The sequence below is a fragment of the Chinchilla lanigera genome, unplaced genomic scaffold, assembly GCF_000276665.1.
Source record: "Chinchilla lanigera isolate Chin_1 unplaced genomic scaffold, ChiLan1.0 scaffold00005, whole genome shotgun sequence".
NCBI classification, from domain to species: Eukaryota; Metazoa; Chordata; class Mammalia; order Rodentia; family Chinchillidae; genus Chinchilla; species Chinchilla lanigera.
Genome location: NW_004955406.1, coordinates 34,339,033 through 34,363,351, shown reverse-complemented (window position 1 = coordinate 34,363,351; position 24,319 = coordinate 34,339,033). Strand labels below are relative to the sequence as shown.

Below are 24,319 nucleotides of genomic sequence, written 5' to 3'. Positions count from 1 at the left end.
TTTTTGCATCAAATAAAATGTTTATTAATGAAAGCTATCATACAAGAAACAGCAAAGATAAGTCATCATTACAGAGATGTACACTAGAGGTGACAGATGTAAAAGTGCATGCATGAGACTTCTGTTTAAAAAGGAAGTAATAAACAATAATACTAAAATGACTGCATTTTGATCCCTATACTCTTAAATGAGTGATAGCTTTTCTCTGAATTTACAACTGGAAAATGCCGTTAACAGATAGGACTAATACATATTAGCAAGCAGGTGAAATGAATGTTTCTGGACTTTATTTTACAACTATTGTGCTTGACAAATGTGTGGGATTTTTTTTCAGTAATAGTTTTCTCCAAATATGGAGTGGGCATATTACTGCCAGGTTGCTCTGGTTTATACATAGTTTATCAATTTTTTAAAAATCACGTAATTTTAAGCCTTTGTGTTAGACATCATAAAGAACAGAAGTTTTGTTAACATTCAATAAATGACATTTAAGTCTCACTCTCTCTCTATCTTGTTTTTGGCTCAATAAATTTTTAAATGTATGATTATCATAACCTAATAGTGTCTTTGTCTTCACTGCAGTGGATTTCCGATCAAACTTTTCCCCTTCTTTTAATACTTTAGGGAATTTTCAAACGTCGGGATGTTTGGCTGTAATGCCCCAAGATTTGTTCTCCCTGAAAAAAATCATAGTGACAATTTATTAACTACAGAGCAACTTGGCTTTTAGGGGTCTGCAATTTCTATTTAGACTTACAAATATTCATTTTTGCTCAATAGACCTAACATTAACTCTTAATCATATTTAAGATTTCTTTTCATGCAATTACTTTATAGGCTAAATTTATTTTTTATTCGGAAAATTGGAGTCAAATTGGTGGGGCATTACTTTTATTATAAGCAAATATATTTAAAGGTAATTCAAGATGGGATGACATTGCATATGCAATGGTGTGTGCAATTCATATGAATCAGAAGCCTGGCAATCTAAAACTATTTTATGTTTGAACATTTAAAGATTATAGTATCATTTTAATAGCTTTTACACACAGAGAGCAAAAAGACACTAAAACCAGTAAAATTTAAATAAAACTGATGGGAAATAAAACTCCTTAGATTCAAAATGGTTTATTCACACAAATTTAATAGGATATATCACAATTGTTTGGTCCATAAATATTTAGGGGAAATAGTTTCTATACAATGCATTTATCAATAAACAAAGAAACATGGACAATTTTGCTAGACCACTTACTGTACTATAAACACGAAGTTCAATATATAAGATTATTGAATTTATCAACTATATTTGAAAGAGTGCACAACTGCTTTCTATGACATGTTTGTCCCCTCTAACAGGATACACCATAAAAAGAGTTTCAGAAATAAGAGGTAAAACAGTACAAAACTAGTGAGGTGTCAAAAGGGCTTAAAACAGTTAATTTAACAAACAACACATATAATCCTGATTTTTCACAAACTTACTTCCAAGTTATATCATAAGGCACATAGGAGAACTGAGTTATAATTAGTCTACTTAATAAAGTAGATCTATAGTACCATATATTGTTCTGTCAAAGAACAAAATTTATAAGTATCAATATTTTACCTGTAAAAGTGTATTAATAAGATCTCAGCCTTACCAAGGTTGTTTGGTCTGGTTAGTGGTAAATGCCCAAAATGTAATAGAAATATGAAAAGTCAAGATTTAAGCTCCATATAAGATGATAACCACACTTGCTAAATATATAATGGCAATCACACCTTTCTTCTGTTACAGTGTTAACTTATCTTCCATCATCTTTTTTTTAAAAATAAGCTACTTTCTGTGCTAATTTTCTAAAGACCCTGAGCAAAAGTTACAATAATGCACTTTAATGTGGGCAGTGAACTGTCAATATGTAACCACACATTTATACAGCCAGAGGATATCTTTAAAATCTATTAAATAGCCACCGAGACCACCAGAGGAGATTTAAGGAGTCCAAAAAAGTGGAGAATATGTGCAAAATTATTCTTAACAATCCACTAAAGCAAGACATATATCTTGACTTCTTTTTTATTTTTATTTTTTTTAGGAAATCCACAATCTAATTGGTATTTAACTACAACAGAAGCATATAGATGAACATTCACCACTGCCCAGACCATTAAGATTTTACCTTAAATTAAAAGGAAAAAATGCTACTGTAAACTAGGAAATATATTCAGATCAGCATCCACAAGGCTTCTGAGTTTATCTACTTTAAGACTAATTTCAAATCTGTAATGTCAGAAAAGTTTTTATATATATATATGAATCAATATAGATCAAAAATAAAATAAAGCAAAACAAAGCCAAAGACTTATCCTTGTTGGTGTTACTTTACTAAATCTTTTTTTTTTTTAAGTATTTATATAGAATGTCAGATACAATATCATGGTACAGCTGAAGCCAATTAATAGAGTTATTAATTAAAACATACCAAATTTTTTGACTTCTTAAAAAATTATATTTTGCTTATTTCCATTTTCCCTAGGAAAAAAAGTAAAGTGGAAAGAAGAGTTTCAGAGATTTTTAGATTTTGTTGTTGTTTATTCGGTGGCGTTTTTGTCTCTTTTTTAGCTTTTGGAGATCAAAGTATAGAGCTAAAAATTCTAGTGGGAATTTTCATGGATACACAGGGAGTTTAATTTTTTAAATGTTGAAAAGGAAATAAGTAAGTAAAAAAAAATGGGGACTGTAATTTCTAAGAGAAGGAAAATTTCTGGAGTTCATTTCCCATCTAATTAATAGTGACGATTTAAAATGACTATCATTAATGTCTTTTTTAAATCACACTCTTCGTTGGAATTAACAGTTCGGGTAAGAAATAGGAATACTCAGTACATTTTTTCAGTTTTAAAGCTTTTAAAATGTGCAATTTTCAAAGTTCCATAATGATACATAGTTACAAGATTTTTAAAATAACTAATTAATTATCTGATTCATTGTTCTAATCACTGAAGCGGAAATATGATTACTTGCCCGTCATTATACCACTCATTTTTTTTTTTCTCCTAGATTCTGGAAATAAGTAACATACAATTTTAAGAGGCACTTATTAGAATGATTCAAAACTCCTGTCACCGACTAAGAGACCTAATTAGAGAAAAAAAAATCCAAATACACTTTGCAGAAAAACTACGTTTCTTAAAGGAGACAAAACTGTAAACTCATTTGCCAAGTGGCTGCAGATGCTACACACCAAGCTGTTATGTTTATTCCCCAAATAGTTTATGGGTTAGAAGGAAAAAAAAAAGTCTTGTAAATAATAAAATAATAATAATTAGAATAATGAAAAGAAGAGGAAGAGTTTAAAAAAAATAAACCAATGTTAGAAAAGGTTCGTTAAGGTAGTTTGTGAGGGGCTTCCGGATTCGTGGCTGTCCATGTTAGAGGTCACAGATGTCACTACAGTGATAGTGGGATTGGTCAGGTCTGTTAAAGTGGTCGCAGTGCCGGGTGGAGTGAGAGCTCCGCTGTCTGCTGAGGGCGGGGCCGGAAGCGACGCGCCATCGGCTTTATCAACACCCCCATTCTCCTGCCGCAAAAGGTTCCTTCTGAATTTGGCTCTTGCGTTTTGGAACCAAACCTGCAAACCAATCCCAATTGATTTCTTTACCGATGTTTATTTTTATATATTGTTTTCTCTCTTGCTTCGTTACTTTTTTTTTTTCTTTCTTTTTTCCTATTTCCTCTTTTTTTTGAAATATTTCTTCTTGTCTTTGGGAGGGAAAGGGCTTTTTTCTTCTCTTTTAAAACAGACTAATTCTAGTAAAACTACAGGTGTATTCTCTAACTGCACGTACTCCCCCCCCCAGCCAATTTGGAAGGTGATCACACCAGCATTAACAAGTGCTATTGGGACAACTGATGCTTAAATGGAGATACCAAGGAAATAAAGGCACAGAGATAAAAGGGGGAAATACCCTGATTCCACAATTGTCTTTTGAGAATGAGAGATGCAGGGGCACTAAAAGTATTGCAAAGTAAAAACCACTGATATGACATGAACATCTTTGAAACAGTTTAAGCTACAAGAGTAAGTCTTCCCAGGCTACAGACTCAAAACAGCCGGAAACAATTTATCAAAAGTAAAACATCTGTAATTTGGTCACAGCAAGCCATTATAATTTCACAGTGTATAGTCTTACCACGATGAATTTGGGGAGGCATTTGGACAACAGAACTAACTCCCAGTCTTTCATTACAATCTATTAAAATGGAACAGTATTTGCTCCAATTGGTTACTGACATGCTAACTATATTTTTGGCTTTTCAGGAGTTGGGGGAGGAGAGAGTCCACCGGGATTTGGAAGATCATCACATCTGGGTGAGGCAGCTGAGAGCATGCTGCAGTAGGATAGTGCCAGCAGATACCTCACATACTGCTGCCCTGAGCCTACTGTGCCCGGGAATCTCTAGAGCTAGGACTTGAGCAAATAACATCACTTGCATTAGCACAGCAATGCAAGCTGTGCCAGCAAGTTGTGCCGGCTTTGGAGACCCTTTCCTCATCTGAAGGGAGAATGTGGCTGCATCTTAAAAGACCCTGGGTCTCTCTCTGAGTAGCCTGCAGCAAGCCCCTGCAAAATCTCAGCATACCCTCTATGGAGATAACTAAGATAAACTAATAAGAAGCAGAACAAAACATATTCATGTCGAGCTGATAGGGAAGAGAACTATTCACTGGCAGGGGAAGGGAGATGTATGCACAGCCAATGAGGAGGTGTCTTACCTGCAAAACTCTTTTGGTCAGTCCTGTTTTCTGAGCAAGTTGCTTGAGGTCCTTGGCATCCGGGTTATGGTTGATGGCAAAGTAGGATTTCATGGTCCGGAGCTGATGGTGCTTAAAGGAGGTTCGCATGCGCTTGGTCTTCTGTGAGGGTGGATAAGGCTGCTGGTCCCGGTCCAAGTGGTCTGCCTCATTCTCATTACAACCTGTTGCAGGAACGGGAACAAACAGTGGCTCAGTAGATTCCTGCATTAACTGAAATGATGGAGGCTGCATGATTCTGCTATGATAGTAAAGCCATAGAGGAAAAAGAGTGTCATCCCAATTGTGAACAGTGTGTAGACAAAAAGGAGTTAGTTGCCAGAGTCAAGCAAACTTGTCAGTCAATGTAGACACAACTACACAATGGAAAAATATTAGATAAATACTTTGTTTTTCTTAAAGGTTGGTAGAAAATGTTGGGAAAGTGAATAAACCCTAACTGGGAAGTGGGAATGAGAGGGACCTCCAAGAGAAAAGAAAGAAATCCTTTTCTAATATATTTACGTATGTCAGCACCCCATCCCCCCATATTCATACCATATTTTAAGACTCTATGTTTTGTCTGTGTTTCTGGAACGGGCCTGTCTGAAGGCATTGCTGTTTATGGCATAGGATGTGTCAAACGGGCATTTCAGTTCTCAACTTTGAAATCTGTAAGAGCCCACCAAGTGTAAGAGAATGTACATCATTTCCAATTTCTAGCATTTTCTCATATTCTTACAGCTTCCATGGTCAGGAAGAAGTTAGAAAAGGGTTGGAAAAGAGGGAGATGTGAGAAATATTTTTGAATTTCTTATGAAAGCATAAAAATATGTTTCAGGGCTTTTAATTATAACAGGTTAGCACAGGGTTATACAGGAAGAAAATATTTTTTCCCTTGGAGTTATTCTAATGAATATTTCTAAAGAGAATGAGCCCAGCCTTCTTCTCTCTTGGATCATGCCTGAAGCACTCCCCACAGCTCACAGCTGAGACACTGATGGTGCTTATTCCTAGGCTCAGATCTTGGCCCCTTTTTCTCTGAATGCATATTGAATGGGATGCAAGCTGAGCTACTGGCTAATCAGCAGAAAGGACTGCATCTTCCCTCCTCTTCCAATGCCCTCCTTGGCAACAAGGGCAAAACAAGTCACCCTTTGAAACCAGTTAAAAAGTCATTATCCCCAGAATAAAGCTATACATTTAAATGGTCATTTCCCCAAACCTACTGGCTCCGGTAGGAAATATGACTACAAAATGAAATCATTACTTACTGATTTCACCAACTTCACAAACTCAATAGCCTGTTTTGTTTGAACCTGTATTTTTTATATTTATCTGATGTATATTCATAACTGGTCACCTTCCCTTTCAGTGTATTATTTAAAATCAAACTTATCATGCCATTTGGCAGAGGCAAAAACTTGAATACTGAAACCAGATGAGGCATCTCAATAGTGGCGCTCCCTTTTTGCTCAATAAAGTATTATCTGCCCCCTATGGTCTGATTAGAATTACCTTTTAAAACTATCCAGCAAATCAGTATATATACAGAAACACTACAGGTTCATAGTCATCAACCAAGAAATTGGCTGCATATAAAACTCATTTAAGAAGAAATTCTCCCTAATGTAATAAGATGATGAAGCACGAACTCTTTCCTTGGTTTAAATTTTTGTAAGATGACTAAGTGGGAAGACATACATTTGGCAAAGAGCAGATGAGTTTTTTGAGAGAAAGGACTGTGCATTACACTTGGGTCCCTTGAGTCAAGCACAAAGCCAGAAATGCAACAAGCATTTAATCAAGATTTTGAAATCTTTGTTCATCAGTAAAATTACAGGTGAATAAAAATATCAAGCCAAACTGAAATGGAATCCAAGCTAGATATGAACATTCAAACAAAACCTTTTTTCACTCAGCAGAAATAGTAACATATACCCAGAGATAACAGAGAGAATATATTTTACATTTTATTGTATTTTAGCCCAGTAAGGATATGTCAAGTTCAAATAGTCTCTAGGATTGCACTTTCATATTCTCAAATGGATGAAACAACATCTCATGGCCTACTATAAAACTATACTTATCTCTGGTAAACTGAGCCATATTTCACAGCCAGACTGTAAATGTACCCCCAACAAAATGGTCAAAGAGGCACACGTGAGTCATCAAGGTTTGTTCAAATAAGATTTCATTCCTATCATATGTGAGCAACTTCTCCTGAACTACACATCAAGTTCAGTATATTACACTCAGGGCAAAACCCTTAATGCAGTGCTTAAATAATGCCCTTATCCATTCCCTCTGCCCCACGGTAATATTTCTGAGAAATTAATATAATCCCCAACCTAGCTATTTAATCATTGGTCTTTAAAATGAATTTTATGAAAAGTAATTGCACTAAGATTTGATAAATTGCTTTCCTGAATATGTACTCTATTGATTATTGGTGATTTAAAACTTAGTAAAGTATTTTAGTGCCTTAAGTAGAATTAGAGGGTCCGTTTCCACATGAAGCTCACAATTCATTGTATAAGAAGATAGATCATCAGATCTTTATTAAACAGATATTACTATATACAATTTTCATGTGACTATGTTATCACATATTATACAACTACATAGGGAAATAAATATATTTCTTCCACCAAGTAGTTCAGTTCACCATTCTAAATTATTTGGGTTTAGCTACAAATGCAATAAGTAAACTTGCAAATGATTGTGTTTCCCCATAATCCAGAATTTCTAAAGCTTTAGAGGTATTTTCCCCCTGAATTAAGAGATTAAATAACTTTTTCAATTGTCTCAAAATTTCACCTGTAAGTATATATCTGACATTATTAAAATAAATGAGATCTAAAAAGTTTATTTTCAGTCACTTATGAGATAGTCACCTATCTAAACAAGTTTCCTTCTAAAGGTTTGTAACCTTCTGAGAATTAAATGATTCCAGGGAGACCGCTAGGGGTCAGTACCAGGCTAATTTAACAACAACCAGGCGCTTGCAAGTTGGGGTAGAAAGAACGTAAGGAAAGACTTTTGAGAAGCTGCAAAAAATGAGTGTCTTAATTAATGCCAATATAATCTGTCTATCTGAGACTAAGCTTTCTCACCCTGAACAGCTTTATTTCAATCCAGTATTCCAGATAAACATTCCATGTCTTTTTCTAAACTACCTGCTTGATTAATTTGCACAGAGGCATAATCTAAATTAGGAACATTCGAAGTAAGAGCATTTGCCTTATTTCAACAATTGAACTCTGTTAATTTTCACATCTCTGAACTCTTTAAATTATAAATTTGTTTTATATACAGGTTTTTTAAAACATGTCACTACATAGTGTATATTTTGTTTTATATCAATGGTACCCTTTGTGAGTTCACATTTAAGCAGAAATGGCAATATAAAATCTAAAGAAGCCTAAAATAATTAGTTAAAACAATGAAAATGGGAACATTTTTCTGTATTTTAATGTCTTTAACTTGATGAAGGGTTTCCCTAGTTTTATAACAAACTGACAGTGGATTTATAACACTCTTGAAATGGGGTTGGTATCTGGTCAAGCAATTGTTCTAAATTATTTTGCCTAACCTTAAAGGAATACATGCTATTTACTTTTATCTCTGTGAAAAGTCCAGAAAGGCTGGAGTGAACATTAATTAAGGGGTTGTAGGGGAATGAGTCGGGTACAAACTCTTCAGGTTAGGCAGCCCTACGCAACTTTCCCCTCTATCTTGAGCAAGACATCAACTTACTCAACAAACTTGTGGCAGCATTGATTCGACAGTAAAGGTTTAAAGTGGCTCAGGAGGAGATCATCATTCTTTTAAGAAATAAATTTGCACTCTAGTCCTCTTCAGAAAAGTTAAGAGAGACTGAATTTTATTGTTCTTAAAGTCCCTTGGAGCTTTCTAACATAAAATCAGGCAAAAATCAAATTTATCTAATTAGATTAAATAAACAGCCAAAAAGCCAGGCTTGCCTGCAGTTGGACTAGAAGCCTCCACCCTTCTGGACTTTTATCGGACTGAGAGATCCTTCCTCTCTCTCCTAAGGATTCTAGGTGCAGTTCGCATTTATATTCGCCCCTCCTCCCTCCCTCCCTCCCTCTCTCTCTCTCTCTCTCTTGCTCTCTCTCTCTCTGTCTCTCTCTCTCTCTCTCTCTCTCTCTGGCATTAAGGCCTGCTGAGTGGCTTGACATTCCAATGTCATCTTCTATTAATAAAGAACAATTAGTGCCCTGCCTGTCCTGCCCTGGGGACCACGCATCAAAGGAGATGAAGTAAGTGTGCTGTGCAAAGTGGCCCCTAACCAAGCCACTGGCTGGCACAGCAGGGGCCAGCGAGAAGGGAAAAGGCGATGCTGCCTGCTGTGGCTGCCTCTGCCCAGGGTTGGAAAAACCCAAGACTGCGCCCACTGCCCTCACACAAACTGGTTCTAGTGGACGCTGTGCAAAGCCAGTCCGCCCAGTCTTCTTAGGCTGACCCTGCTCAGGACAAATGCAGCTTTGCTGGGTTCTGCATCCCCACTCTAAAATGCTACCTGCTTTGACTGAATCAATCCACTTGATTCAGAAGGGAGAGAACCTAGGCAGAGGGATGGGTGTGCTTGCTCATCCTACAGGCTTGCTCTGAAAACTCTCCCCTCCATTCACATTGGCTGTGTGACCTTACGTGGATCTTTAACGGGCTGGGCATTGCTCCCTTACCACTCAGCAACAACATCACGCCCCATGCCAGGCGCTGGGAACTGAAAGAAAAAAATAGGCACAGTGTGTGCTCTAGGTTACCCAAATCTTGCCAGGATATCTGGGAGCTCGTGGAGAGGAGAGTAGAGTGGCTACAATAAGTGGTCCCCAACGTCCCTTCCCATAGAGTAGCTGCCCCTGGCCTGCCTCTCCTGCTTGTTGAGATTCTCTGACAGGTCTTGGCCAAGCATGTGAAGTCGAAGCAGTCAAGGCCCCTAGGCTCCCCAAAGTTAGTCAGAGCGATTTACCCTTTTCCCAAGGACTGGGACTCACTAGAAAAGCTTCTGCCTTAGCATAAGATTATGGTCCCCAGGGCCTGTCAACATCCTTACCTAGGAGATGGGAAATAGGAACTGGCCACCAAACAATGGGAAATTGATGAGGGGTGTGAAACAGATTGGTGAACGATAGGTGTGTCCCCTAGAGCAAGGAAGGAAGTGTGTTCTCAGGCTGTTGCCTGCATTTTGTTTTTAATTAAGAGAAGGCTGTTGGAAGACAAAAGAGCAGCGTGAGACCCCACTAGGCTTGCTCGGTGGGCCAGGCTTGGAGTCGCTTGGCGGGGGCCTGGATGTCTGGACGCACTGTCACATGGGGAATGCGTGGGCTGGATGAATCCCCTGACCTACCAGAGGCACAGGCCCCCTCAGCAATGGAGAGATTCCTGCCCCTACCACTGCTTTTTGCCAAGATCAGGGATTCAGTTTTTCAACACTCTTGCCAACTGTGTTGCTGATTAACTTTGGGCTGGTGACTACAGCCTCTGCCCCCTCTAGACAGACTGGGGCTGGGCCCTGAAGTCCCTCCCTCCTGCAGTATTTAGGAAAACCTCCTCCTAGATCTATAATTTGGCTTCCACAAAGGAACTGGCCTGGGGCTGTTTTGGTCCAACTGGGAGCCAGAAACTAATGGGCTCATTAACTAATGGGCAACCAGGCTTTGGCTCTGCCTGTGGGGGGAAGTCACTGCAGTCCGATGGTTTTGGATGTGTTCTTGCCATAACCTCAATAAAGTGTGGTCGCTTTCCCTGTTTCTCTCTCCCTCTTCTTTCTTTCTTCACACTGAGAAGGGGAGTGAGAACAGAGGCACGTGGGGCATAGCATCCTCTTGCAGCCAGTTCTTGGACAGGCAAGGGGCTCAATCCTCCTTAGACAGCCCGGACCGGCCCCTGGCTGCACCGGGTAAGGACAGGGACCCACCTGAGTTGTAATTGACGATGTCCACTCCCAGCGCCGGGCTCTTCCGTTTCCGGGGCCGCCCTTTCTGCACGGTGCCGGTGCCGTTGAAGTAAGGAAGGGCCAAGCTGCCGCTCTTGGCCGCCAGCTCCGTGTAGCTCAGCTGCGGTGGATACTCTCCTTGCAAGAGGGTCTCGAAGTGGGCGCGGCAGTACACCAGGCTGTCCTTCATGCCGAAATGGTCCCCCGTGGTCAGGGTCTTGTTGCAGGTGGAGCAGGTGAAGCAGCTCAGGTGGTAGACAGAGTCTCGGGCGCGCATGACCATCTCGGAGGCAGAAATGCCAAGGTGGCAGCGGGCACATCTCTGCACAGAGAACCTTCTGGAAGGAAACGGAAGAGTCAGGGCTCTGGTGCACGCAAGGACGGTCATCTCCCACCCGCACAATACCTGGGCGTGATCTGCCATGGCCAAAGACTGAGACAGGAGGGCTCCAAAAGATCAAGATACTTGGGCCCTCTTTGGACATTCGTTTTATTTGCTCACTTGACCTCTTCTGATTCTACAGGACCAGGGCAAATATCCTTACCGTAAAGCAAGAATTGGATGCTGAGCTTCAATTTCTTCCTCTACAAAAAGGTTTTTAAAACCCCCCACGGTATCGAATTCACAGCGCTGTTGAAAATATTAAACTACAGTGCCAAAGTAAACAGCTTCCTTAACTAAAAAATATTCTGTGAAGGAAGATATTCCAAAACGATTGCGCCTCAAGACAGCCAAACCTGGGTTATAGCAGCGTTGCGGAGGAAAGGTTATTCCTCTTTAACCACTTCTCTTGCATCCGCTGAGAGTGCAGTTCGATCACCTGTACATAGCGCTGTTTTTCCCAATCCAGAAGAATCAATAAACGCTACTGCAACTGTTTTTTCTATAGTCTGGTGCAAACCAACAGCAAAGGGAACCCTGAACTGAGAGACTTGGGTTTGGGAAGCAGCGCTTACTCCTTGTCATAGCCATTTATAAGGTCAACTGCCTGCCAAGCTATCCACGGGCTACTGCCTGGGCCACCAGTTCGGTTCCCAAGCGCGTAAGCTGCTCAGTTCGCAATAAGCGGGGGAGGGGAGAAGGTAACGGGACTCAAGCCTCCGTCTGCGGTTAGTTTACTCTTCCTCAGATTCTCAGATTTTTTCCAGAATTTGGCGACTGAGCTGGGAGCGCTCTGGATTTCGGACGCCCCGCTCACTGCCCGCCCGGGGTGGGAGGGGAACCACCGCGGCTTGCAGACAAACGCAGTGACTTTCCCGGGTCTCGGGAAAGACAACAGTACCCAAAGGTGGGGCGCTGAGAGGGGAGAACTGGGGCAAGGGGTGGCGCCCGTGCCCTGCATCCTGGGCGTGCGGAGCGCTGCGCAGGGGTGGATACGTACCTGTAGTAATCCTCCTTGCAGTAAATGCTGCCGTCCTTGGCGAAGCAGGTGAGCTCCGACTCCAGCGCCAGCTTACATTCACAGCACTTCAGGCACCTCAGGTGCCACTGCTTGTCCACGGCCAGCAAGTAGTACCTGTCCGAGATCTTGCCCCCGCACCCCGCGCACAGAGCGGGCTTCTCCGGGCTCAGCGGGGGCATCCCCTGCAAAGCAAGCACACGCGGGCTGAGGAGAGCGCGTCGCTGCACAACGCGGGGACCCCTGGGCAGCGCGAGCCCAGCGCGCAAGGGGACCGCGCCGGGGGCCGCAGCCCTGGCACAGTGGGAAACCTCGGTAAACCTTTGCAGTCGCTGCCTTTGCCGCGCCGTCCTTTTCTTGGGTGTCTCTCTGAATGCGCCTTTGCATCGTTCAGGTACTAGGGACCTGAAGACATCTTAACCGGCTTGACCCTTGCTCAAGAAAGACGGAGCGCCTATTGACAATAGTTTTGGTGGGTGTTCCCAAAACTAGAATACTTCTAAGCTGAACACTGTGGCTTCGAAAATACATAAAATAAAATAATGTATTATTATTGGGGAAGTGGAAAGGAAATCTGAACTAGCTCAAAAATTTTTGCACAAAAACCTAGAATTCCTTCTTTAGTTTTGTTTAGGCAGCGATAACATGAAAATCAAAGGAAGTATTATATCGTACTCACAACTTGGTCGGCATTGTTTTGATTGGGATATAAATGGCAGATTCTTCTGTTCGCTAATTTTCAGGGCTGTTGGTTCCTTCCTCGTAAGGGTGTAAAGTGGCTAGTTCTAAAGCTGGACCACTGTCCAGTCCCCTCTGCCCAGTGCCTCTTTCTCAGACATCAGCATAAACGGGAAAATCCTGGTCCTGACAAATCTTGTTTGGTACCGACATGAAGCTTCCCATGGGGTCCCACTGAGGCGATGGAGGATGATAAATCTCACCTTGGAGAGCCAGCCCCGGGTTTGGTTGCTGCCTTTTATTTTTAAATAGGATAATCACAAAAGGGGAAACAAGTTAATTCCTAAACTTTTTCCTCAAAACTCCTCCAAATGCGTTGAAATTCTTCACGAAATTTTGGCGGGCCTAGGGAGGAAAAGTTTTGCTCTTTACACAGATTAGATACCTGTGCTGAATTAATGTCTGAAGCCAAAGTACATCTACCCACTCGGCTAGTTGGCACCGCCAGACCCGGCTAAAGTGGTCTCCCGGGGAAGGTTTTTTTTCCCCCTAGGGTAAGTTTGAGCTCCAATTCTCCTTGTGATAGCGGAGCATTTACTCTACACAGCACTGTTTGGCTGGAGTCATTTCCGGAGACTTCGCTAGTTCTCTTCGTCTGGCTCATAAGTGGAAAAGAGAAGCACTTAGATTGCGATTTCTCTAAGAGGATGTGACTTTTATTGTTATAAATAATAGTGGTAGTTGAGTACTTCATTTAAAGGTTAGAAAGTTCTTGGATTTGGTGTAGGTGCCCCGCTCCTCCGCAATTTTTCTACGATTTCCTCCTCCCCGTGAACTAAAGGCAAAACTGGGGTGCAAAGGACTGAAAATCTCTGGGTTTGGGACGCCAAGCCTCAAGCATTCAGAGAACTGGAAATGGGCCGGTGACGTTTAGGTCCCCTCCAAAGATCCGGTCCTCAGGCCGAGACTAAGGCTACGAGGCTCCTGCTTGGCCCAGGCGCCTCGGCTGCAAGGGGTCCTCCTATCGCATGCGCCCAGCTTGCACTCGAGGCTGCGGAATCTCGCCCAAGGAGGCACCGGGAGTCCAGGGAGATTGGAAACTGGAGACTGAGGTTTGCATAAGAGGAGCCCCCTCCCTTCCCACTCCTGGCTCACCCTGCTTGCTAGGGAACAGTTGCTACGAGGGTAGCGACCTTGGGGTTGGGGGAACATAGGCGCTGGAAGTCAGAAGGGGAGCCTTAGGGCAGACCTAGGTGAAAGGGAGAGAACCCAGCGGACGTCCTCAAGCAGTATTCCCCACAGCCCGCCAACCCCAGCCTCCGCGGCCCGGGAATCCAAGCTCCTTTAACTGAGCGCGCAGGGGCGGCGGGCTGCTGCCGCGGAGGGGCCGGTCCTTACCGCGTCGCGGCCGTTGAGCTGAGCGCCTTTACCCAAACGGGCCTCGGTCTTGGATCTGCGCTCCATCTCTTCCATGATGCCTTGGATGTGGCCTCCGGAGATCCCGTGGAACAGCATGGCTGGGGGGCGGAAAGGACACGAGTTGTCTTCTGCTCGGCACCCCACTATTTCCATAAACACGCCCGGGGCTCTCAGCTCATCCGAAGAAAGGAGCAACCGGACTGCAGAGGGCTGCGCGGCGGAGGAGCGCAAGGACACAGCGCAAGAGGAAGAAAGCCAAGAAGAGAGAGGCAGACAGGGTAGAAATAGGTCTATTTGGGGAAGAAAAGGCAAAAAAGGAGGTGAGGGAGGATAAAGCTCCAGCAGCTCCCAGAAGGAGATGTGCAGAAAACAAACAAACACGGGCGGAGGGGAAAGGGGGCGAAGAAGGCGAATCTTCTCTGCTGTGAGAGATCGAGTTACTAATGGGAAACAACTGCAAGGGCGGGGGTGGGGTGGGGGGACAAAAATCTGGTGAAGAAAGAAAATAGTTTAGAACACAAAGAAAGAAAACGAAGTGCTATTTTCAGCGGTCCCTGGCTGCTCGCAAGTTCGCAGTGCCTATGGGTTGGGTTGGGGACTGCTCCTGCCGGAGCTGTGTCCAATTTGTTAAGAGACTAAAGCCAGCCCATTTTTGATAATTTAGTAGGAGGAGTTCTCTCCCCGGAGCTGCCACGGATTTTTATTCAGACAACAAAGACCTGTCATACTCCTCTCAACCCCCTGGTGATGGGCTAGCAGGGACAAACATTACAAAGGGGTGGGGGGACGGAGGGGAGAGGCAGGAGGAGGGGGCATTTGCCTCCCCACAATACACTCGTGTGTGTGCTTGCAAGGCGCGTGCGCGCGCATACACACACACACACACACACACACACACACACACACACACACACCACATATCCTTCCAAGAGTTCTCGGCAGTCATGCTTTAAAGGGGAAAAGGAGTCTTTGTTTTAAAAGGGGAAAGGAGCCCTTATTGTGTGAGCCCTGACGCAGGAGGCAGAGAGCCGTTCTATTTGATCCCAGTTCAAGATCAGACCCTGGCTCAGAGCACACGGAATATCAACTCCAAACTTAGTTTTCTCCTTGTCGATTTTTTCATCCCCAGCCTGCGGGACTGTCACTCAGAGTGTATAATGATTGGGCAGAAATTCAAGCACTTCACTGAAGTGGAGAACTTAGTGCTTGTTCCCTTCCTCTCCATCGCCTGTTCCTCAACTCACTTTTTAAAAGCAGCTGAAGGTTCAGTTCATCTCTTTGCCTCACCTCATTGAGAGCCCGCGACCCTCCAAGACTCCCGAGCATCCTCCAAAGTAAAAACGGGCTTGGAGCACCTACTTTTCTGCGGCGTACTTTTGGTTTTCTTATCAGAAAAATTAGATAGTAAAGGACAGGACATGGGCATTGAGACATGATTATGCAACAGAACCTGACCCACTCAAGTTTATTCTCTTACCTATTGAAGTTTGAAGAAAACTGCGGGAGATTCCAGCGTCCCATTTGAATCGCATCAACGTGGAAAGGGACTGGAGGGTGCCGATGAACTTGGCACCTGTCCCTGTAGGTCTAGGCACTGGCCCCATGGCATGCTCCTCCCACTACGCTGGAAAGACGGGGGACTTGTAAAACTAGGCGCCCCACACACTCAGGAGGGCGTGAGAGGGGCGTCTCATTGTGGAGCAGGGAAAGGTGAGAATAGACAAGCACAACGGCAGAGCTGGTCCTCACAAGAGTTGAGATTGTTCTGTCACCCTCTGTTCTTTTTAGCGGCAGCCCCTCCTCCCAGCCCCGTTAAAAAGTGTGCACAATACTCTGAGATTGTGGATTCATTCAAGCAGCCAGAGGCCCTGTACGCGCCTGAATCCAGACACAGGGACAAGAATGAACCCAGCTTCAACCAGAGAGAAAAGGAAGCCCGAACGCTGTCTGCTCCTTTCTCCCCTCCACTCCCAGCGAACTTGCCCAGGTGCACCAGTCTTATTTCCTGACACATCCTGGAAACTTTCGAGGAGCCTCCCAGTGGCAGACCCGCTTGCCTCCGCCCGGGGGAGCCCCAGGCAGAGCTGTAGCCTAATCTAAAGAGATGAAAGGAGCGAAGAAGCAAGGTAAAGAAAGGAAACGAGAAAGAAAGGAAAAAGGAAGCATAAGAATGAAAAGGGGAAAGAAGGAAAAAGGGAAGGAAGGAGAGAAGGAAGGCGGGATAGAAAGAAGAGAGCGAGGAAGGGAGGAAAAGCCACCCGTGGTAGAACAGCTTGACTTCCTGTCCCAAAGCATCTCCATCTAAGGCTGTTTGAGTTGCCTCTTCTATGAAACCCAAGACTCTACTGCTTCCCCTCCTTTTTTTTTTTTCCTTCCTCGGGGTCAGAAATAATGTTATTTGCAGACTGGCCGCTTGTAAGGTCCTCCGGGTGCCAGAATACAGCTCATAAAACACAATTTCACACAAAAATGAAGCCAATCAAGTGAACTAAGCTGGAGACACCCCCCTCACTTTGGCAGCCGTACCTGACAGCAGGGCGGCTATTTACTGTAAGTAATGTAATTAGCCCCTTTGGATGGAAATCAATGAGCTTTTCAAACCCACGTGCACACAGGAAGGGCCCCGAGGAGGGGCTGAGGGCCCGAGCCCTTTCAGAGACAGCAGGTCTTCTCACAAAGGGGCAGATTGCCTGCGCGGGAGTCAGCAGTTCACTCTCTCAGTGCTAAGCAGGAGGAGGGAGAGGAGAAGGATGGGTAAATACAGGACCTTAGCCCACTTTGCCCAGTTTCTGTGCTAAACCCTTTCCCAGTCTCAAATGAGATATTCACAATTAAGTTTGGTGGTTGTATTGTGGTCCTGCTCAGCATAAACAGAAAAGAAAAGAAAAGAAAAAAAACCCTAGGAACACCACTTTTTCCTTGTAAGATATGAAACTTTGAACACTTCCTGAAAGGAAAGCTTAAATAACTCTTGGAAAAGGCAGAACTTTCTGAAGAGCCTCCAGGGAAGCAAAGTACAGAAGTGCTGTAAGCCTTCTAATCATTCATCCGTTCATCTATTCCACACATAGTTTTAAATCATCTATCAGGCACCGGACCTCCTGCAATCAGCTTCCCAGCTGAATCCTAGCGATAACGGCTTTCTTCTAAAACTTCAGTTATAAGTTCCATGTGCCCATTGGGATTTGCTACTTCCCGTAAAGAAGGGAACTGCTAGGACCCTTCCTGCTCAGTGAAAGCAGGAAGTCTGTGGAAAGCTGGGTGTGGGGCCGGGTCTGCTGGAGTTCGTGAGGTCCTTGCTAGTGCTGTGGAAATAGCTCCCAGCTACTTAGCCCTGGTCCTTCAGAGCCTCCAGAAGCCCAGGGGGAGGGGGGTGACTTTTGAACCGAACTGGGTGTGTGACCTGAGTTGTACTAACCTTTTTGCCATGGAGCCCTGAGGGATTGCTTAGGGCCCTCCTCCTTTTCCTCCTCACTCTCAAAGGACCCTAAGCACTATAAATCAGGAGAGCATCTTTGTTTCTTTGCTTCCTTTCACCTCATCGTTGGAGAGGCTGAGGCTGGGGAAAGGAAGCATTCCCAGCGTCCCAGACTGGGGCTGAAAGACCTGCAAGTATTCTATAAAAGTTAGAGTGCTAGCCCCACTTCCTAAGTCCCATCTCCGCTAGTGGGACAGGTGCAGGAGGCAGGCTGGGGGAGGGGCTCCCCTCTGGATGTAAAGCATGGTCATGAGCAATGGGCACATGCAATCCACTGGGCTCTATTTCCTTTCTACTGCACCAGCCCCCATGTGGCTACTACTGCCGCTTTCAGGAAAGCGAGAAAGAGGCTGAACTCCGGTGGAGTAGAGGATTTTAGATTAAGAGTTCCAGAATTTAGAATTTCCACTAGGGTCAGTGAGACCCGAGCGTCCTCATCCCAGGCAGTTCCACCTGAGAAAAGTGCCCAGGCCCGGTCAAGCTCCGCAGAGGGGTAGTAAAGGGTTGCATGGCTCTGCCCAGGGACCAGATGACACTGGAGTAACTGTAAATGTGCATCTCTTGATAACATAAGTGACTCAAGTTTGCTTTCGACCAGACCTGAATTTCGAAGCCATAATCCTGTGCTCGTAGTAAAAACCATTTTGGTCTGAAAGGTGCAGCGCTTGAAATCTTGTCCAACTTTTGACATTTACAGGAGCACCGCCGAAGCCTGGGGCAGTTAGCGTCGTGAGCTAGGAACCACGCGCTCCACGCAGTGCCACCGGCTTTGAAGGTCCGGCCTGCGCTGGGCTGGGGAGCAGAGGACTGCCAAGAGGAGCCGGGGCTTTTCTGTTAACAGTGGAGACAGAGGTTTCTCTATATACAAACCTTTCCCAAACCGAAATTGTCAAATTCAGGCTTGTGCAGCCGCAGGGGCGCACCTCGGATGTACTCGGGAAGGCTTCCGCGAGCCAGGGCAGGGGGAGTGAGATTGCCCGGAGACCGAGACTCTCGGCCCGCACCCCCGCGGCGCACCTTTAAGAGCTGCTGGCTCCGCTGGACTCAGGGTCGGGGCCCCGCGGTCCATCTACCAGCTCTGCGTCCACACACCCCTCCGTGCGCGCAAAGCCAGCGCTGGCTGCTCGCTGTCTTCAAGTCCTTGCCCTCCCCGACCCCTGAGTTTTTTCTCCAACTCAGCTCAGCTCCCAGGTCTAGAATGTTGTGCTTCTGAAACCTGCCTGAGCGTTGGTGCGCCACTGGCCTTCCCCTCCCCAAAATAAGGGGCGAATCCTAAGCGGCTCCTCTGAGGCCACGCGCAGAAAGGGCTGCGCTGGATTAGGATTGAACACAACAACAAATGTGTGTGAGGGCAGTTTTCTGTGAAACCCTGGAAGGGTGAGAAAGGTAGTCTTTCCGACCTGTCCCCCAAGTTCCCAGCGAGGAGACGCCCAGAGCAGCTCCGAGGGCCCAAAGGGCGTCCCGCGCCTGCAGCTGCCGCAGGCTCGGTGGCTCCGTGACCTCTGCCGGCGCCCGGAGCCCGGACCCGTATCCTGAGGAGAGTCGAGGACACTCAAGAGAAAAGCAAATTGAAGAAAACGCAGGTTTCAGGAGTCCAGTCCGTCAGGAGAACCTGAACCAGACACTGTGTTCGAGCCTCCCTAAGCGTTTACATTTTAAGAGACACGCTTCTCTTCGACTCCACGAAGGCACGCTCACGCGGGCACACACACACACGCGCGCACACACAGGATTTGCACGCATGTCCAAGGAAAGGAGCGAGAGAAACGAAGGACGAAGGAACCTGGTCCACAGCTCACCTGCCTCTAGCGTGGTGCCGTTCAGCATTCTTAGAGCGAAAGGAGTTGATTACGCTGTCTGGTGGTAGTGGTTGCACTGATAGAAAAAAAGCCGCACGTCAGCCGGGCAGTGCAGGCCGGGTTCCCCAAGCGCCTCCTCCCATCTGGTGGGGCGGTCGGAACCGCTGGTCCCGCAGGGACCTCAGGCACCGACGTGGCTTCGGGCAAAGCTGGGCTGTGCTCCGGTGGGCTCCTGAGACGCCAGAGCTCCTGGCACTCCGGGCGCGCTCCGAGCACAGGAGACTGCTCCGACTCGGCCACCCCTATCGGGGGTCTTACCTTGATGTCCAGATGTCAGATATTTCCCCCAGGAATTTGGTGCTGGGCGCTTGGAGGGTGGGAGGTGTCGGCCAAAGGTGCGGGCCAGTCCCCGAGTCTAGCCAGAAGTCCCTCTGTTAACGCAAACAGATAAATAAGCACACTGAGGACCGCTGGGTGGAAATTCATCCCCCCATCAGAACTGACCTGAATGCCTCACCTCTGACCTTCGGCTCCCTCCACCTGTCTTTTATTTTCTGTTTGTGCTTTCAAATCGGACGGAGGAGGAGGGAGGACAGGGCAGAGGGTACGACGTGGGCCGGTGCCCCGACACGCGCTCTGAGGCTGGTCCAGCCCTTACAGCCTCTAAATAACCAGAGGAGGTGTTAATGGAGGACTCCGCGGTAACCGAGCCTCATAAAGCCGAGAGCGTCTTGAAGCCGGGCGCAGCCGGGAGTAGTCTGGGGGCTGGGAGTCCCGCGGTGTGCCCTATGGGCTCCTGGCCCCCTAGCCAGCCTTCGCCTTCCAGGAGCTCGAACCTAAAAGATGCTGCCGCCAGCTGGTGCCTGCATAGACCGTGAATGGGCGGTAGCTCCTGCGGGAAAACGGGGCTAAGCCATTCATTGCTCATCCACCTCCTCCCCGCCTCCCGTCAGAGCTCTTCCGCGCTCTTAACCAGGACACCCGGAACCCAGTGCGCTGCAAAGCATTCTGCGTTGGAGGGCAGCGTTCCTGCCTGGGTCAGAGCTCTCCAGCTCAGGCTCCTACTAGAGAGTGGGTGGTGATTAATCTTCCGGAAGAAGACCTGCACTCAAACCTCGGCAGACGAGTATTCGCAGGAATGGACTCGGACCGGGCACGGGGCAAGGGTCCTGTTACCTGGTCTCAGGCTCCGGAGGGGCTGCGTCGCCCCGGGCGGAGTCAGGCCGCTGGAAGTGGAGGGAGAATTGAGAAGCTAGGCCTCTGGCCAATTATTTACCCATTCCGCACCAGGTGCGCCCCTCACCGTGGGAGATGGGGAGGCGCGCGATTACTGCTCGGCTCCCAAGCCAGTGGGGAAGGAGGTGTGCGCAGTGAGATTGGCAGCTTCAGAACGCTGGTCCAGGTGCCGGTGCCGCCCTCCCCACCCGCCTCTCCTCTTCTCCAGTGCCACGGTAGCTGCTCCACGGCTGTGCGTGGGCCGAGGGCTCCGTGGGCAGAGAATGCGATGGGCGGGGGCGCCTGTGCACCTCCCATACTCCAGGGACCGCAGCGCGGGATCGGGGGTGACACCTGGGGCAGCGCAGGATGGAAGCCACCACCCTGCAAGCTCGACGCGCAGTTGAGTGGAGGCAAAGGGTAGCCCAAGAACTGCAAATCTGAGGCCCCCGGCTTTCTCCTTTCATCCCAAATCCTGGATATCGCACACAGCAGTCAGGACAGTTTCTTTTTCTACCTTGGTCTCAAGAACTAGTCCCGCCAACCAATCCCTCCCACCGGTTTACCTTTTAAGCTTCCGGTGCCAGACTTGCCCCTTCCCATCCTGGCCTCAGCTTTTTCCTTCAGTATTTCTGTTGTGAGTCCGTGCTCTCCGCCAGGAAAGGATAAGGTTCTGGGGATCAGTTTCTAAGCCCTTCAGCGAGGCCATCAAATAGGTGGACGGCAGTAACAAGCCCCAAACGCCTGGGTTCTCTCAGCTCAATCTTGCGCAAGCAGCGGACATAAACCTCTTTCAACTCACAGACTCCTAGATATTTGATAATGATATGCATTCTGCACATACACGCACACATACTTTGGTGCACACAGCTACACTGACGCACACATCTGAACTCACACTTTAGCGTATAAATTTCAGGTGGATGTGGTTGTTAGTGACCTTCAAATCTCCCTACAGTCCATACCTCTGGGTTAACGTTGGCTTTTCTACCCTAAGCCCAGCAAGCAGGACCCTAAGACTACGCATTTGGTGTCAGGAATCCTAAATCAAAACTGCGGGGATGAGAATCAATACAGCACTTAGGCACACTTGGGCCCCAGAGGTGCAGAGTAGACTGGGGGCTCTGGGGACAACCTAGTCTCTGGCTGAAGACAGCTGAGGCTTCTTCCTTCTTTCCAAGTCTTTTCTCAGAAGCCAGGTTCTCCAGAGGTGATTAGCAGGGCACACACCCTGATGCAAAATACCCAATTTTTTTGTTTTTGAAGGGAGAAGATAGTTTTAGCACCAGCGGGGCCTCTTAATTGTTTCAGTGAAGACAAAATAGCACTGAGTTTTAAGTCTTCTCCCTGGCTGGATGGGTGTCAGCCCACAAACTCAAGTCATTGCTGGGATGTAGAGAAGATGGAGTAGCAGGGATAGGCAAGGAGTGGAGTGCAAGTTTCCTTGTGGGCTGGCCAGGGGCTGTGCTCATAGGCACTTCCATTTATCTATGGTATGTAGGAAGCCCCCTTCCCAGCCTTGTCTAGAGATGAACCTAAGGCCTGTCACTTTTTGACAGTAAACCTGTACCTTTGAAATTGACTTTGAGAGCATCTTTGGAGGGAAAAATATGCTGAAGCAAAGACACTTCCCAGGTCCTGTCCCAAACCCACCTTGTTTGGGAGCCACTCAGAAAAATAAAAGCCCTCCTCTTCCTCCCTAGCTGATTATGCACCAGGATCCCACCGCTGGAGGACCACATAGGGCAGGGCCTTTCCCCAGCTACGCGAAAAACCACAGGGCAGCAGGAATCCATCCCTACCCACTGCCTTGGCAACCCTAGGTTCTGTTAGACCATTCTATGGTAGAAGCAATCTAGAAATCAGACTCCCTCAATTCATTGCTTCTGGGGCAGGAGTCTCCAGAAACCCTGAAAGCTGAGTAGCATGAGTTGATTTAAATGGGAAGTCTCTATTTTCCAGCCACCACATGTGTCTGTATACACACACCTCATAAGAAACCTGCATTTTTACTTTACAATGTGTGAATACAATATAGCTTAAAGCTTTTTGCAGTAAGATCTATTTATGTGGCCATATTGTGTTTAATGTGGGAGCACCGCCTGGCTGCTACCCCTGATGTGTGGTTCAGATGCATCTCTCCAGAACCACTGTGAATTTCAGACCTTCCTCCTGCCCCACTTCCTGACCAGCAGCTCCATTGCTCTCTTGCCACCAAGGTTCAGTGTTCTGCCAAGGAAGGCAAGTGTTCCATACATGGGTCCCTCATGATGGCTGATTCTCTTTTTCTCTAGAAAGACGACTTTTTCAGGCTCTCTTTCCTTCTCTTCTTCTTGGGGCTGATGAGGAAAGCATCATCTACCCTCCACCCAGAAAAATGGCCTTGTTAATCTTCAAATCTAGTGGGAAAAAAGTGGAAATAACTGGCTGCTTCTTGATCTAAGAATGGAAAAAGAAATAGGCCTGCTGCATCCTTGTTCCTTTCTGGAAAGATTTAGGGGGTGGGTATCAGGAATTGAACTCAGATTCTCACACTTGCCAGGCGGTGGAAAGATTAACTGCCTCCCCAATCACAGTGCTGATCACTTTTTCCTACTCCCTCCTGCAAAGTAATTTGTAGGTAGGACAATTCCAGTCAAAAACTCTTTTTGAGTGTAATGGCTCTTTTGAATGGAAGGAAGCTGCTGACATCACTTATGCCATGGGAAGGGTTGTTTAGGGTACCATGGTTAGGGTACCAGGAGGAACAGAAGGAGCACTTCTGTTGGTGTAAAAACACCAACAATTTTGGGAGGCGACTGAGGTCTTCAAGAACCTTTCAGATTCTACCAGGAAAAGGCAGAAAGTCAGCTCCAGGCAAGGCCATCTTTCCTAGGAGGCAGAAGGCTCATTTTACTGGACAATACCCGTTGGCTAAGAAAGGGTCTCCTGGGGACTGCTGTCATCATGGAGAAACAGAAAAGGCATGGAAAAAAGAGTGCCTGTGAGCTCCTGACTCAGTTTGGGGACTGACACCTCATGAAGGCATCACCATAGTGAACACTGTGATTGCAAAGCTAATGAAACAGTCAAAGGTAGATTTACCCTCCAAGTGTCAAAAGAAATTGGTGAGCAAGGAAGAAAGAATGGTCAGTTAGGTGTCTTCAGTGGCCCAACCTCCAAGTCAATATGATTTAAGGTTTTTATTAAAAGTACAGATGGAAGATGAGAGCATTTCTTGGGCATTCATATGCTGCACAAAATTGCATCGTATCAATCTCCTAGTACTCGATATTAATAACATGAACAAATGCCCTTCTGTTGGCCAGCATCCACCCTTGACTGCTAACACTGATAAGAAAAAGCAGTAGGAGAACAAGGCTAAGAGACAGCAAGAGCTACTCATGTGACCCAGTTGCTATTTTTATTTAATAGAATAATCATTATTTTCTTTCCTTAACGTATGTGTCTGACAATGAAGCAAAGAAGGAAGGAAAATGATTATCACTGTGCTACTTCAGAATATACATTTGTTAGTTTTCCACTGATGTCCTTTTAATATGTGTATTTAAGATGAACCTTGTATTCCAATACAAAGGACATAGAGA

General features: G+C 46.0%; 1 protein-coding gene across 8 annotated transcripts; it reads right to left on the bottom strand.

Moving 5' to 3' along the window:
- Positions 1–21,380, bottom strand: Lhx9 (LIM homeobox 9). 8 transcript variants are annotated; one of them, XM_005375128.2, is made up of 9 exons: positions 20,694–20,744; positions 20,035–20,180; positions 19,836–19,948; positions 19,518–19,593; positions 14,220–14,338; positions 12,126–12,328; positions 10,726–11,081; positions 4,761–4,963; positions 2,833–3,614 (listed from the first exon to the last, which is right to left on the bottom strand). In XM_005375128.2, the coding sequence occupies exons 4-9, from the start codon at positions 19,543–19,545 to the stop codon at positions 3,357–3,359; spliced, it is 1,167 nt and encodes a 388-aa protein (XP_005375185.1). In that variant the 5' UTR covers positions 19,546–19,593; positions 19,836–19,948; positions 20,035–20,180; positions 20,694–20,744; the 3' UTR covers positions 2,833–3,356. The 8 variants fall into 8 exon arrangements, with proteins under 8 accessions (XP_013377379.1, XP_005375188.1, XP_005375185.1 ...); XM_013521925.1 differs by lacking the exons at positions 2,833–3,614; positions 20,694–20,744 and adding an exon at positions 1–677 and having other exon boundaries at positions 20,035–20,461; XM_005375129.2 differs by lacking the exons at positions 20,035–20,180; positions 20,694–20,744 and adding an exon at positions 21,299–21,380.
- Between the last annotated feature and the right edge of the window lie 2,939 nt (positions 21,381–24,319).